At 67.8% G+C, this 14,226-nt stretch overlaps 2 protein-coding genes across 2 annotated transcripts in view; one reads left to right on the top strand and one right to left on the bottom strand.

Annotated features, from left to right (window-relative positions):
- The window catches only part of CHLRE_01g019750v5 (uncharacterized protein), a 7,862-nt gene extending 2,945 nt beyond the window's left edge, over nucleotides 1-4,917 (bottom strand). The window contains exons 1-13 of the mRNA XM_043058451.1: nucleotides 4,617-4,917; nucleotides 4,320-4,417; nucleotides 4,002-4,107; nucleotides 3,655-3,711; nucleotides 3,420-3,536; nucleotides 2,928-3,018; nucleotides 2,599-2,731; nucleotides 2,252-2,353; nucleotides 1,772-1,882; nucleotides 1,186-1,346; nucleotides 856-926; nucleotides 505-577; nucleotides 151-294 (exon numbers count right to left, since the gene is read on the bottom strand). Of these exons, the coding sequence (XP_042928365.1) occupies nucleotides 151-294; nucleotides 505-577; nucleotides 856-926; nucleotides 1,186-1,346; nucleotides 1,772-1,882; nucleotides 2,252-2,353; nucleotides 2,599-2,731; nucleotides 2,928-3,018; nucleotides 3,420-3,536; nucleotides 3,655-3,711; nucleotides 4,002-4,107; nucleotides 4,320-4,417; nucleotides 4,617-4,706 (1,354 nt within the window). The 5' untranslated portion in view covers nucleotides 4,707-4,917. The remainder of the gene's footprint in view (nucleotides 1-150; nucleotides 295-504; nucleotides 578-855; nucleotides 927-1,185; nucleotides 1,347-1,771; nucleotides 1,883-2,251; nucleotides 2,354-2,598; nucleotides 2,732-2,927; nucleotides 3,019-3,419; nucleotides 3,537-3,654; nucleotides 3,712-4,001; nucleotides 4,108-4,319; nucleotides 4,418-4,616) is intronic.
- A 100-nt stretch (nucleotides 4,918-5,017) lies between these two features.
- Nucleotides 5,018-14,223, top strand: CHLRE_01g019700v5 (uncharacterized protein). Its single transcript, XM_043058450.1, has 15 exons — nucleotides 5,018-5,288; nucleotides 5,445-5,666; nucleotides 5,937-6,061; nucleotides 6,224-6,350; nucleotides 6,713-6,790; nucleotides 6,939-7,300; nucleotides 7,406-7,567; nucleotides 7,679-7,802; nucleotides 7,977-8,067; nucleotides 8,256-9,189; nucleotides 9,310-9,484; nucleotides 9,673-11,292; nucleotides 11,449-11,736; nucleotides 11,946-12,830; nucleotides 13,024-14,223. Exons 1-15 carry the CDS (start codon nucleotides 5,166-5,168, stop codon nucleotides 13,753-13,755), a joined length of 6,048 nt encoding a protein of 2,015 aa, XP_042928364.1. The 5' UTR covers nucleotides 5,018-5,165; the 3' UTR covers nucleotides 13,756-14,223.
- Nucleotides 14,224-14,226: the final 3 nt, after the last annotated feature.

Here is a 14,226-nt window from a genome sequence, read left to right as displayed (position 1 = left end):
GCGCCCACTTGCACCCCCACCCCTGCTCCCGCGCCCTGCCCCCGCCCCCCTGCCCTCACCTCCCTGCCCCCCTGCTCCCGCCTCCGTGCTCCCACCTCCCTCCCTACCCCCCCCCCCCCCGCCTCCCTGCCCCCGCCTCCCTGCTCCCACCCGGCTTGACGTTCTTGCCGCCCACGCTGACGGCCGCCTCCACGATGAAGGCGTGGCCCTCGAACACGCGCACGTCGCCTTGATGCGTGGCGATCAGGTCCGGACCCAGCTCCTTCATCACGCCCAGGCGCAGGTTGTACTCGCCTGAGCCGCCAGGGAGGAAGGGAGGGAGGGAGGCGGGAGGGCGGGAGGGAGGGGGAGGAAGGAGCGGAAGGCGTGGGGTGGAAGGGAGGGCGGCGAGCGGGCGAAGGTGTGGCTTGCGAGGGGTTCACGGGGGGCCTGCACTGCCAACACGCAGGAGGTGTGGGTCGAACTTAGGTCCTACGACGACGCAAGTCCTGCTGTTGCCCGCACCTGCCGGGCTCAGGTGTTTGCCGGTGGGGTCACTGAAGCGAATCTCGTGCAGCAGCTGGTGCAGCCGCACGATCTGGACAGAGGGTGTGAGGGGGCGGGGGGGGGGTGCAAAGATTGGTACAGATTTGGGGGAGGTTGAAGACATATAAGAAGGGTTGGATACAGGAAGTGAGGAGAAGTGATCAGGCCTGGAACAGCGCGTGCTGTGCTGTTTGCGAGGGCCCAGTTCCAGGGGCTGCAACACCCGCACACGGCACCCAGTGGGCGCGCCAGCCGTCCCACTCTTCCCCAGTCCTCCTCCCCCCAGCCCCTTCCCACCTCCCCCGCGCTGCTGCCCCCCGCCCACTCCACCTGCTTCTCGTCCAGGTCCCTGGGGCTCATGTCGCCCTCCACGCCCGCCTGCATCTCATCCACCACCCGGGCTGCGGCGGGCAGGAGCGCGGCGGGACACCACCAGCAGCAGGCAGGTAGGCGAGTGGGCAAGGGGACGAATGAACGCGAATGCGGTAGTGCAAGTCGGAGTAACTTAAGGGGGCGGAGGCGGAAATGCGCCGCGCCACGCCGTGGCACACCGTGCTGCACTGTGGACCTGCTCCGCCAACTCCTGGCCCCCGCCCCTAGCTCGTCCTCCTCCTCCCCCTCCTCCTCCTCCCCCTCCTGCCCCTGCTGCTTCCCCCCCACCGGCCAGGCTCTTGTCCACTCGGTCGAACTCCTTCTGCAGGAAGGCCGCCAGCGTCTTGGCGGTGGTGGCGCGCAGCAGCCGCTTCACCAGCTCCAGGTCCACGGAGGAGGGGTGGTGCTTGGTGAGCGCGGGCGGGTCCGGCATCACGTCCGTGCGCCGCCTGGGGGGTGGGCGGTGGGCGGCCGGGAGTGGGTGGTTGGGTGCAGTAGGTGCGGAGGAGGGCGGAGAGAGGTGGGGTGGGGGTGGGGGTGGGGGCGAAGGGTTGGTGGGGATACAAAGGTCAGGTAGTGGGCAGGTGGGTGGGGTGGAGAGTGGCGAGAGGTGGGAGGCGCAAGGTAGCCGCTGGCAAGGAGCCGCACAGGGATTTCTTCTTTCCACCATCCCCAGTAAGGGACACACGGACACGCTGGGCGGGAACCGTAAGGACTTGCGGAATGCGGACTGTGGACCGAGGACGTACCCGCACTTGCCTGTGCCGGGTCGCCGATGCTGTCCCCCATGCAGCAGCCTCAATCCCCTTTCACCGACCACCCCCGCAAACACACACGCACACACACACACACGCATGACACGGCACACACGCACCTGAACCCGATGCGCACGCTGTTCTTGTCGTCCTCGGCCTTGTAGGCGAACATGAACTGGGCGTAGGGCGTGATGACTGCGATCTGGCGCAGGTAGCGCAGGATGTAGGAGCTGCGGTTGGGTGGTGGTGGTGATGATGGGCTTGTGATCACAAGCCCCAATGAGAAACCAACAGGGAGTCGCATGGGGGATGGGGTTCTACATCCAATCCCATCTAAACCAAGTGGTTGAAAGGCGTGCATTGGTGATGGGTTTGTGTCAGCCGGGAAAAGCAAGTGGAAGGGCTCACGGCCATGGTACCGGCACGACGCCAGCACAGGCTTGCAGCACCTCGGAACCCAACCCCCATTCGCGTCAGCCCCCACCCCACCCTCCTGCGCCTTCCCTCTCCCTCCCACTTTCCCTCTCCCTCTCCCTCTTCTCTCCTCCCCTCCACCCGCAGTGCGGTGCGTTGTGACCGCCGCGGCCCAGTGCCCCCACCGGTACGTGCTCCAGTTGCCCTCGATGGTGAGGCTGAGGCTGGAGCCGTGCCAGCCGTCCGGGTTGGGCAGCTGCTCCTCCAGGTGGATGCTGGGCTCGTTCCTGACAAGCGGGCGAGCGTGCGGCGATGTGCCTTAATCCAAATGGGGACGAGTGCGACGGTGTCAGAGCTAGGGTGCCTGTGGTAGAGGATAGCGGCGCCGGGCGCCCTCCATGGCCACCGCCGGGGCGTCCCTTCCCAGCAGCTCGCCCTTCCGCTGACCTTGCCCCCCCCCCGACCCCCCTTCCTTTATCCGCGCGCCCGCCCGCTCCTCCACTCCCCCGCTGACCGCCTGCCTGGGGCTCACTTGTGTATGTCTATGTCCAGGCGGTAGTGGGAGCGCAGTGCGGCGCGCGGCGTGGCGGAGCTGATCTCGAAGGGCAGGCCGGTGGTCATCTTGGACCAAATGAGGGCCATCTTGGCGCCCAGACCGAACTTGCCTGTGTTGATGCGGTGTTGGCGTCATAGAAGAGCACAAGGGGAGCAAGTGCGGAAAGCACAAGGGGCGAGAGATTGTGTGGGTGGGGTAGGGGACGAGAAATGGGTGTGTGTACGAGGACGATGACGTGCGCCGCGTTGCACAGACCAAATGCGTGGCACCGCACCGCACCCACCGCACCACCCCCAGCCACACACCTCGTGTCTGCTTGACTCCGTACTTGGTGCCGCTGAGCACGCGGCCCAGCATGTTAGGGATGTCCTTGTGCGGCATGCCCGCGCCGTTGTCCTGGAGCCCGGAACAGCGGGGGTGGGGTGGGGTTACGTTCACAATTATTCAAGAAGTGAAGGCGTAGCCAGGAACAGTGGGGTGGGGCTATTCCAACCCCAAGACCCAACGACCAGCCTTACCAATGTCCCATAGCACAACCAAAACCCAACAAGGACGCAGCAGCGGTAGCCGCAGCGGCATTTCATAGGCCGTACACGGACGTATTCAAGCGTGCACTGAGCATGACAGTACCATGACATTGCATGCGCGCCCGCCCTGCCCATGCCCCGCCCCATTGCACTCCCACCTCCCCTTTCGCCCCTGAGTGCCCCCAGTCCTGGGCCCCCCGAAACACCCTTCGTGTCCCTGGTTTCTTGTTGGAAATGGTGGAAACACCCCCCTAACACCCACGCACGCACCTTGACGGTGACCTTGTAGAACAGGTTGCCGCGCATGTTGGCTCCGGGCTTGGCCGCGCCCGCCACCGCCGCCAGCTCCTTGCGCTTGGCCTCGGCCTCCTTGCTGCCCTCGCCGTGCTGCAGGCAGTCGTGCACAGGCGGGCTAGTCAAGTGGGGTCCAATAGCCGTGTAGGTGGGTTACACGTTTGATAGGGCACACATTACTGCCTTCCGGCATATATATATATATATGCACCTTCTCGATGAGCTTCTTGAGCTTCTCCTGCTCCCGCGCCTCCTTGGCCAGCCGTTTCTGTGGGGAGGGTGGAGAGCAGGGCGGCAGGGCGTCACTACAGGGAGTGGAGCGCGCGGTCATCTCGCCTCGGCACCACCGCGTCCCTTGCCGTGGACGCCATGTACGGTAGCGCCAGCCTGGCGCTGTGACTGATGGCGGCATCCGTGTGCCGTGGGCCCCTCCCGCGGCCCCGCCTCCCTCAGACCCCCGACATGCCCCCCCACACACTTTGCTCCTTACTTTAACACATGTGGGTATTGCATCTCTCCACCTGTGCTTTCGTAACACGCACAAACCCACGCACGCACCTTCTTTGCCTCCTCCGTCTCAAAGTCCTGATACAGCTGTTCGTCCAGGCGGTCGTGGTGCTCGACGCCCCGGATGCGGTTTAGCCGCGCCTTGGACACCTCCTCGCTTCGGGGTTTGGGAGGGAGGGGCGGAGGGAGGGGTGAAGGACGGGGTGGAGGGAGGAGTGGAGGGAGATTGAAGGAGGGAGGGAGCGGGTGTATGCGGTTGAGAGGAATGGTGGCCGGACGTTAGAGAGGTGGGCCATGGCCAAGGGGAGGGACCATTGTGTGCCCAACGACCGCGCACCTTCCCCGTAGCCTCCCTCCCCGATTCCTCACATGGTGATTTCAATGGCGGGCAGCTCCCCAATCGACTCCGCCGCGTCAAGCGCATTCTCCACCAGCTCACGGATGGTGGTGTACAGGCACTTGCCCGGCTGTAGCGGGACAAGGAGCACGCGTGCCATGTGCGCTGAGGCTTATCAGTAGAAAGCGCTGGCGTTCGTTGCGACCGAGTATCCAAGATTGTGTACCAACAGCCCAATCTGGCACGCTGGCACACACCACCTCCGCCGCACCCGCCCAAGCAGGGCACAAGCGTCATATACAACCCCGCCAGTGGCCCTTCGGACTCACATTGTCAAATCCCGCAATATTCTTATTCTCCGCAAAGAACTCCGCAGGGCTCTTCTGCACCAGCGCATCCGCCTTGCCCTTCGGAGCCATTCTCGCGTATGGACCCCTCCTCAGGCACCGTCTGAGGCCGCTCTATGATGACTATCCGCGCAACATGCGCTTCATGACTGTCGCACTCAAGCCCGGGATCAAATCGGGCTTTGGCCCTTGGCCTGCACCCTAGTTCTGTTTTGAACAACGCTTTTTGAGGGCACAATATTACATATGCTTGCACGTGTAGACTGTGGAAGAGCTAAGGAAGAAACAGAGGTGGAGATGGAAGAGCGCTGCGAAATATTGGATCCAGCGAGCTCGCCCGCATTGCCGTTCCCACTTCCACAACACGCCCGCATGCCATAACGCTGGACTTAATGTGAATATATTGAGTAGAGACACCAGAGATGGAGAAAATGCGACCTGAGGTGCAACTGCCAAAGCTTGAAGTTTAGAGCGGCTTTCCCTGAGCGCAGCGCAGTAGGGGCCCCCAGCCGGGGCCATAGCACAATAGAAATGAGTGCAACAAATGACATAGCGGCGCTGCTGCCTGCTGCGTGGGAGACGTTCCTGGCGCAGCGCCAAGCGACCTCGCAGCTGAACAGCACATTAGAGGATTTGCTGCACAAGATTGCTCAGGTAAACCAGGAAATTCTGCATGCGCATCGAGGAAGCCTCGGGCGTTGGGGAAAGCGATTGCTCGGTTTGAGCTGACAGCAATGTTGCGCGGGGCCGTGCCTGGTCAACTGGCCCGAACCCCAATCATCACTGCTTACGCACGTACACACATTGCAGATGGAGGCACCCACGCCAGAGGATGATGGCGCCCGGCTGGACGTCGTCGCAGACCTGGCACGCCTTGTGTCTGCGGACACTGCGGGCAGCCTGGGGGGCTCGCTGGCCGCGGTGCCGCACGGCTCCTTCCTCATGGGCTGCTTCACCTCCGCCTCTGCGCTTGAGGTAGCAGTCACGGGCCGCCTGCCGGCCAGCACACAGGGCGGCGAGGCGACGGACGTGGTGAGCCGCAGCAGGGACAGATGGCAGCCGCACAGGCATGGCCTTGCAAATACTGATAGGCTTCTTGAGGGCCCTGGCGTGGGGGCGCTAGGCACGCAGCAGAGGGTGACCCCCTGCTCCGCCAGCAAAGTGCGTGCAGGTGTTTGACGGCTCAGCTTTACACGCGCCATGTAGCTGGCAGACATCATCTCACATCCCGTGTCGACAGCTACTCCCGCATGCTGCTCCCGCCCATTCGCTACCCCCTCAACCCCCACCCCAACCCTGCAGGAGCGGCTGCCTCCCCAGGAGCGGCTTCAGCTGCTGGAACGGGTGCATGGGCTGGTGCGGGACAGTGGCATGGCGGCGCAGGGCACCGTGGCCATCAACCGCACCGCGCGAGTACCCTCCGTTAGGTGCGGCAGCAACGCACTGCCTTCCCCGCCGTAGCTTGCATCGCTCTCCATGCCTCTCTCAATCTTCTGTTCATCTTACCATCAAGGACGCACATCAGCTACCGCACATGACATATCTTTTACTTGGTACGCGCCCTCCGCTGTGACTGCCGTTGCCGGCAGCTTCGAGCACGCGGGCAGCGGCATCCCCGTGCGCGTGTGCGTGGCATACCCGGGCTTCGCGCTGCGGGCGCACGTGGTGCGCGGCCTCATGCAGCTGGAGCCGCGCCTGCGCAGCCTCACGCAGCTGGTGAGGAGAGGGCGCGGGAGGAGCGGGGGGAGCGCAAGGAGGCGTGAAGGACTTGGGAGGGGGAGGCCAGGCGAGGGTGGGAGGATTTGAGAAGGATTTGAGAAGCCGCAGGGAGCGCAGGCGGTGGAAGATGCAGTGGGGGATGTATGCCCAAGCCCGACGAAATAGATGGCAAGTGTCAAGAAGTCGTCGCCCAAACCAGGAATGCAGTGCAAGACGGAGGGGAGGACATGGCTTGGGACGGCGCAGAGGATGCTGCAGGTCCTGGCGGGAAGAGTTGGCTGGAGGGGCATTTACGCGCCTGGAGGTTGTGAGTCCCTGACCGCCTGACGGCTGCATGTGCGTTTGGCGGGTCGCGGCAGGTGGAGCTGTGGGCGGAGGCGCGCGGGCTGAACAACCCCGCGGCGGGCACCTTCAACTCCTGGGCGCTCATGAACCTGGTGCGTGCGGGGGGCACTGCACAGCACTGCTGCCGGGGCGGCGTTGGCAGCAGCAGCATGTGCAACGGGTGGACCTGTCGTGGCGACGTTCTCTCCACTTGTTGTTGGCTCTGCGCATGACGCCAGCCCATCTGACATCTCCGTGCAGGTCTTCTTCGCCGTCCAGACCTTCCAGTCGCAGCCGCTGCTGCCGCCGCTCTGGCGCGTCTGCGGCATCACGGACTCGGCGGTGTCGGGCACAGCAGCCGCCGGTGCCATGGCGGGCTCGACATCGGTTGGCGGCGCCGGAGGCCCCACCGCCTCAGCCAGCGGCTCGTCAGCCGGTGGGGCACAGCCAGCGGCTAGCGGTGCAGGTGGCACGTCGGCAGCCGCGGCTTCTGTGGCCGCGGGGGCCAGTGCTAGCACAGGTGGCGCGGCGCCGGCGGTGCTGCGGCCGCTGCAGCACCACGCCTACATGCGCCAGCCCAGCTCTGAAAGCCTGGCGCCGGTGCTGCGAGACGTCCTGGCCAGGTTGGTGGGGCGGCTGTGGGCTTCCGTAGCAGATCCTGCCTGGAGCACCCGGCATTGCCAGGTCAACTGTTGACTTGCGTTTACACCGTCACTCACACATCACAGGCTTGCGGGCCCTTCCGATGCGCTGGCCATGCCGCCGCCGGCCTCGTGCCCTGGCGGCGCGCAGTCTGCTGCTGCCCCCGCCGCCGGCCTGCTGCCTCTGTTCCACTGGTTCCTGGTGCTGCTGGACGGATTGATGGCGCGGTGGCAGCTGTCCTGGAACAGGTGAGGGGCAGGGGGGGGAGTGAGGTGTGGAGCTGGGGTTGGAGCAGGGTGTACCAGGGCGCCGCTGTGCCTGCTTCTTCACGCCGGACCCCCCACCCTGGTTGCGCACAGGCGCTGGCGTGTGTCCACCTGGCACGGGCAGCTGGTGGCCCAGCCCTTCAGCCGCGCCTTCCTGGTGCCGGTGGAATGCCCCTTCGACGCCGCAGACAACGCGGCAAAGAGCCTCGGCTGTGAGGTGCGGGCTAGGATTCAGAGGGACAGCGAGCTCACAGGGGCAGGGCGTTTTGCCTCCGGCGCTTCGGGGCACACGCTCCAAGCAAGCAGCGCGACCGCTGCTCAACGAGTTCAGGTCTTATACAGGCTTTCAATGACTTTCTTCGCCTTATTTCTAATTGTTTCTAATGCGCAGAACCAGTCCAAGCACCAGCAGGTGTTCCGCAGTGTGGCGGCGGAGGTTGCGGCGTCGCTGCGGCTGCTCAACGACACGCGAGCGCCCGAGGGTGGGCACCTGGCAGTACCAGACCTGCTTGCACTCCAGCTATGCTACGGCGCACCGCGCAAACTCTATAGCATGCGCACTTTTGCGCTCGTTGCGATAGCGGGTCAAACGTGTCCCGCCGTGTGGTGCGAGCGCGCCCCTCGCTGTCGCCCACCCCGTCCCTTTCCTGCCTGGCTGCCTGCTGCACAGACCTGGACAAGGCGGTGCTGGGGCTGTTTGGCCTGGAGGTGGAGCACTTGTACCTGGAGGAGGAGGAAGAGGAGCCCGAGCCGGAGCCAGAGCAGGAGCCAGAGCAGGAGCAGCAGGCTGTGGATCTAATGCAGCAGCAGGAGGAGCAGGCGGCCCAGGACGCCGGCGCCGGGCCTCACGACCAGAGCGGCCAGGCGGAGCAGCCCCAGGCCAAGGAGGGCGGTGCGCAGAGGCCGGCGGGGCTCCGCATGAACCACGACAACAGCCCCCAGCAACCGCAACCTCAGCAGCACGCAGCGCCATCTACTCAGGTGACGCCGGTGCGCGCCGCAGGTGCAGGCAGCCTGGCCGCCACGCCCTCACCCGCCGCGCTCGCGAGCGCGCGGCTGGCGGCGGCAACGTTGGTGGCGAGTAGCCCGGTGGCGCAGGTGCGTGCGCGGCCGCTGGATGCCGAGGAGCTGCGGCAGCAGCAGCATCAACACTTGGTCGCTCGTGCCAGCAGCCCCACCGGCCAGCTGTGGCACCCGCTGCTGGCATCCGCCTCCGTGCCCGCAGCAGTCTCGCCTGGCGGCGAGGCAGCCGCTGGCGCAGGCGCTGCAGGCAGCGGTCTCTCGCCTACGCGCTCCGCGCCCTCCGGCCCGGCGCCGGCCTCGCGCCAGGGGTCTCAGGGCGGGGCGCTGGGTGTGGCGGCGGAGCCGAGCATGATGGACCTGTTCATTGAGGCGGTGGTGGGGCAGCCGCCCAGCCCGCCGCAGGCGGAGGTGGTGGCGGCGCCGCCGCCGCCGGCGGCCGCCACGCCGCCGCTGCCCACGTCCTCACGCGCGGCGGTGATGGGCCCCGCACCGGGCACGCCGGCGGCGCTGCGCGCACACGCCATGGTGCAGCGGCCGTTGTCGCCGCTGCTGCGTGACGTCACCAACGGCATCCAGCGCACGTGAGTTGCCTCGCAGCTGACGTGACGCATTCATCTACTTTGTGCTTGGCAGAATCTTATTGGGCATGCCTGACACGGGACACGTGCCCCCCCCCCGGGTCTTCCGGACACCACGCGCAGGATCAACCCGGGCGCTTCAGACGCCGTCACCAGCAAGGGGCCCGCGCCGGCCGCGGACGGCTCGTCCGCCGCGGCTGCGGACGGGGCCGGTGCCGGCGGCTACGGCTTTGAGGGCTTTGGTCTGTTCGGCAGCTTCCTGGAGGGCGCCCGCCGCCTGTTCGACAACGTGGCACAGGTGCGCACAGTGTGCCGACAGCCGCTGCGGTTGCGTGCCGGTATTATAGAGGGTTGCACTCTGTCGGGCCGCAGGAGGAGGGATGGGCGGGGTACGCTGCATGTTCTCCCGGGCCTTGCACTCGCAATGCTGCCGTCTGGCCGTTACCACTCTCGCGCTCATCCCGGCCGCTTCTGGCGTGTCCACAGGGCGTGGCGGAGCTGGGTGAGGACCTGAACGAGCTGGCCGCCACCACCGCCGCCACGCTGCGCGCCGTAATCAACGATGACGAGGACCTGCCCTTCCTCGGCTCCTCCACACGCCGCGTTAAGAAGCACCGCCTGCAGCTGCTGCACCGCCCGCCCGTGGGCGCGGGCGCGGGCTCGGGGCCGGGCTCGCTGCAGGGGCAGGGCAGCCAGGGGCTGTCGCCAGGGGGCAGCAGCGTGGGCCCCGGCAGCCAGCCCCGGGCATCGCGGCAGTCGCAGCCGCCCAGGTCACCGCTGCAGTCGCCAGCGGGGGCGCGGCAGGGCGCGGCGGCTGGCGGCCGCTCTCCGGGGCCCAAGAGCGCGCAGCGCGCGCACCAGCGGCAGGGCCAGCTGCAGGCGCAGCAGCAAGAGTCGATGTTGGGTGTGCTCCCGGGCATGGGCTTCGCCGCAGTGGCCGTGGCGTCAGCAGCAGCCACGCCTACACGTGACGTTGGAGGGGGCGGCGAGTGGATGGTGCCGGCATCGTCGCGATCGCGTGCGACTGCAGACCCTGGGCAGGGTCAGACGCCCGCCGGTATGGCAGCTGCCACGGCGAGCAGCGGCCGCCACAACCTCCACCAGCACCACCTGTACTCCACGCCGACGCGCTCCATGCCTGCGACCTTGGCCGCCACCGCCGTGGCTGCGGATGCGGCAGCCGGCGAGGTGGTTGACGCGGCGGCTACTGCGGCTGCCAATGGCGCCGCAGCGACCTCTGGGCCGTCGACGGAACCGACGGAAGCTAAGGTTTTGGCAGTCCAGGCTGAGGCCGCGGCTGTTGCGGAGGCAGTGGACGCCATAGTGGCGACCGCGGCGGATGTGGTTGAGGCACGCAGTCGCCCCGCCTCCACGGCGGCCTCTCCCAGCAAGCCGGCAGCCGGCAGCAGTAGCGACCACGTGAGCCCACGGGAGGGCGCCGCCGGCCGCATGCCGGTGTCTGCCTCCCTGGAGCTTGCGGCAGCCGCTGCTGCTGTCACGGCGGAGTCGGCTGGCGCGGTGCCTGCAGCTGCATCTCCAGCTGTGGCTACAGCAGGGAGGGAAGCGACAGAGCAAGCCCCAGTGGGGGAGCAGCGGCACACGGTGCCGCCCTCAGCTTCAGCACCCGCTCAGGCTCAGGACGCCGCGCCCGCTGACCCTGAAGGTGCTGCGATGGATGCGGCCGTGGGTGAAGCCGCGGCCACGGCACCCGCCGCCGCTGCCTCTCCCGCAGCTTCTACCTCTGAGGCACCTGCCGCGGCTGCTGCGGCCCCAGTCACGGCCCAGGCCCAGGCGGCGTATGACGGTCTGCAGCTGCCACTGTTGCGTGTGGGGTCCACCGCCGCGCCGTCCACCTGCGGCACACTCACCGAGGACCGCACCTCCGCGGCCTCGTCTCCCACCGCCGCCAGCACGCGCTCCTTCGCACCCACGCCCACGCGCCGTGCGGCGCTCGCACCCGCGCCGCCCTCGGGTGGAGCAGCGGTGGGCGGGCCGGCCAGCGCCGCCGCGCCCGGCGTGCCGCGCGCTCCGCCGCCCATCCCGCCACCGCCACCGCCGCCCATTGGCATGGGCGGCCTGCGCGTCAAGAGCGCCATCTTCCGCAAGGTATGCGAAGCAGCAGGCGGCCCAACGAGCGCTTTGAGTCCTCGTCAGCAACTCGTGGCTGTCGTAGGCCGCCTGCTATTTGCCTCCATCCCCTTCTCTAATTCAGCACTCGGGACATCTAGCCTGAAGGGCCCTGCCGTGCTATTCTTACTGCAGGGAGCCGCCCGCGAAGCGCCCCCCAGCACCGCGGCTGCCGCCGTGGCCACGGCCGCAGGCGCCACGGGGGTCGCGCCCGCGGCTGCCTCCGCGGGGCCTGCTGGCGGTGCCTCCACGGCCAGCGCCGCGCCGGCGGAGGCGGCCCCGCTGCCGCCCCGCACGGTGATGGCCCTGTCCTCGGGGCGGCTGCAGGACCTGGCTGAGGCCATTGACCGCGCGCCGCCGCACACCACCATCGACCTGCAGGGCGCCACCTTCTCGGGGCCGCTCACGGCGCCCACCATGAAGGTACGGCAGGCGCGACGTCACAGCTGCCACCGCTCTGCCGCCACTGGTAGCGCTCACGTGTCCTGCATGGCCGCGTGGGCTGGCGGCTGATGTCGCGCTGTGCCACACTGCATGCTCTTCCTGCAAACGTTTCGTGCGCTGTGCTGACTTCTTGCCGTGCCCCGGCACTGGTCGCCTGCTGCCCTTCCGCTCATGCCCGGCCGCCGCAGCTGACGTCAGAGGGCGTGTGGCTGGTCCGCGGCGTGCTGGTGCTGCAGCCGGAGCAGCAGCTGGTGGTGGCGGCCAAGGCCACTCGCCTGGAGGAGCTGGTGCTGCGGGATGCGGACGTGGAGGCCTCGGCGGCAGCCGCCGCTGCGGCCACAACAACCGCTAATGCTCACGTCGCCGCTTCGCCCGCAGCTGCTGCTGTTTCTGCGCCCGCACCCACCTCGACGTCGGCGGCAGCCGCCGCCGGGCGGCCGGCCGTGCTGGTGACGAAGCAGTCCTATGCGGCGGGTGGCGTGCTGGCATTGGAGCGCTGCCGGCTGGAGCTGGGCCGGTCGCGGGGCGTGGGGCTGCAGGTCAAGGGCAAGGGCTGCAGCGTGGCCGCTGCCCGCTGCGCCGTCAGCGGCTCCGGCCAGGCCGCGGTGCTGGTCACGGACGCGGCGCTGTCGCTGAGCGGCTGCAGTCTGGCGGGTGGCGAGGGCCTGGGGCTGAGCTGTCGAGACAACGGCACAGCTGCCGCGGCGGACTGCGAGCTGCGTGGCTTTGGAGGAGCGTGCGCGGCGGTGACGGCGGGCGGGTCGCTGGAGCTGTCGGGCTGCAGGTTCTACGGCTCCAGCTATGGTCAAGGCGACGCCGCCATCGCCACAAACTCGGATGCGCCCGGCGGCACTAGCAGCAGCAACAGCAGCAGTAGCAACGGCGGTGCGGTTGGCGGCAAGGTGCAGCAAGGCGGCGGCTGCGGTGTGCTGGCGGAGGGCAAGGGCTCGGCGCTGGCAGCGCGCGGCTGCAGTATGGCGGGCTTTGCCGGGCAGGCGGCGGCGGTCGTGTCGGCGGGCGCAGGCGCGGTGCTGGAGGACTGCACGGTGACTAGCAGCTTGCATGCAGCCCTGGTGAGACCCCTGTGTCGTCGTTCTGGGGCTGTTGGAGCGCGGTATTCCAGGGAATGTGTGAACATGGCATATGGCTGGGTAACGGGCCACGCGGGCCAGGCAGGACGGGAACCAGTCCGCGATACCCATGATCCCCTTGCCGCCATGCGGCTTGCCAGTATCTTGTCCAACCGCCTCTGTTACGCATGCACAGGTGGGCACCCGCGGCGGTCGGCTCCAGGCGCTGCGCTGTGAGTTCTCGGGCCACGCCGCTGCGGGCCTGGCCGTGTGCGAGGGCGCCACCGCCGACCTGCGCGAGTGCCGCCTGCTGGGCTGCGCCGGGCCGGGCCTGCGTGTGGGCGGCGTGGGCTCCATGGCAGTGCTGCGCGGCTGCGAGGTGGCCGGCAACGCCGCCAACGGCGTGGCCGTCGGCGCCTCCGGCTGCGCCACGCTCGACGGCTGCTTCGTCACCGGCAACGGCGCCGCTGGCGCCGCCCCTCACGGCAGCGCCACGGGCTCCTCGTCGGTGGGCGGTGCGGATGTGGGTGCGGGTGCGGGTGCGGGTGCTGCGGCGAGTCCTAGCCCCAGTGCGGGCGTGGGCCCTGGGCACGGCCTGCAGGCGGAGGGCGCGGGGGCGCGCGCTTCGGCGCAGCGGTCGGCCTTCTGCTGCAACGCCGGCGCCGGCGTGGCGGCGGGCGAGCACGGCATGGTGCAGCTGACGGGCTGCCGCATGGAGGACAACAACAACAACAACAACCAGTTGGGAAGGGCGGTGGCGGGTGGGGCTGCCGGGCCGTCGCCACCAGGTGTGCAGGTTGAGGTGGCGGCGCATGGGCGCGTGCTGATGTCGGGCGGCTGCACGTGGCGCTGCCCCGGGGAGGAGGCGACGGGCTCGGCCGCGGGCCTGCGTGTGGTAGCTCTGGGCAGTCTGGAGATGCTGGAGTAGGCGCAGGATTGGGGTGGAGGGGAACGTGGAGGGAATCTAGGTGTGTGGCCGGGATGGAGCAGGAGGAGAGTCGGGCGGGTTTCGGGATGGGAGTTACTGATGTCGGGGGTCTGGCAGGCGTGGCGGGTGGTGGGCTGACCGGTGGTGGTTGTCAACTTGATTGGGTCGTCACAAGAGTCTATGTTTGTGATGCAGGCGCGGTGTGGCTTCTGGTGGTGGTTCGGTCGGCGATGCTGGCGTGGTGCCAGAAGTGGGGTCAAGCATCGGCATGGGCCGCTAGTGTCAGGTTGCAGTGGACCACAGCGGTGCATGTAGGCTTGTGTGATCTTTCATAGGGCAGGAGCGGGCGGGGCGGCTTCGGCAGCGCGTGCCCATTCATTTAAATGCATGGTCAAAGGGCCCAGGGTGAGGCTCGCGTGTGTGACTCCTGGCTAGCAAGTCATTGTGAGGACATCCTTCCTTGGCTGTGAC

Source organism: Chlamydomonas reinhardtii, chromosome 1, assembly GCF_000002595.2.
Source record: "Chlamydomonas reinhardtii strain CC-503 cw92 mt+ chromosome 1, whole genome shotgun sequence".
NCBI classification, from domain to species: Eukaryota; Viridiplantae; Chlorophyta; class Chlorophyceae; order Chlamydomonadales; family Chlamydomonadaceae; genus Chlamydomonas; species Chlamydomonas reinhardtii.
Note: the sequence above shows the minus strand (reverse complement) of the source record. Positions and strands in the feature narration are given on the sequence as shown.

What these genes read in the sequence shown, in the direction of transcription:
- CHLRE_01g019700v5 (XM_043058450.1), top strand. Translation starts at nt 5,166, where the DNA reads ATGAGTGCAACAAATGACATAGCGGCGCTGCTGCCTGCTGCGTGGGAG. An exon ending in TGCGCAGCCTCACGCAGCTG is followed by an intron (nt 6,351 to 6,712) that starts GTGAGGAGAGGG and finishes GGGTCGCGGCAG; the next exon opens with GTGGAGCTGTGGGCGGAGGC. An exon ending in TGGCAGCTGTCCTGGAACAG is followed by an intron (nt 7,568 to 7,678) that starts GTGAGGGGCAGG and finishes GGTTGCGCACAG; the next exon opens with GCGCTGGCGTGTGTCCACCT.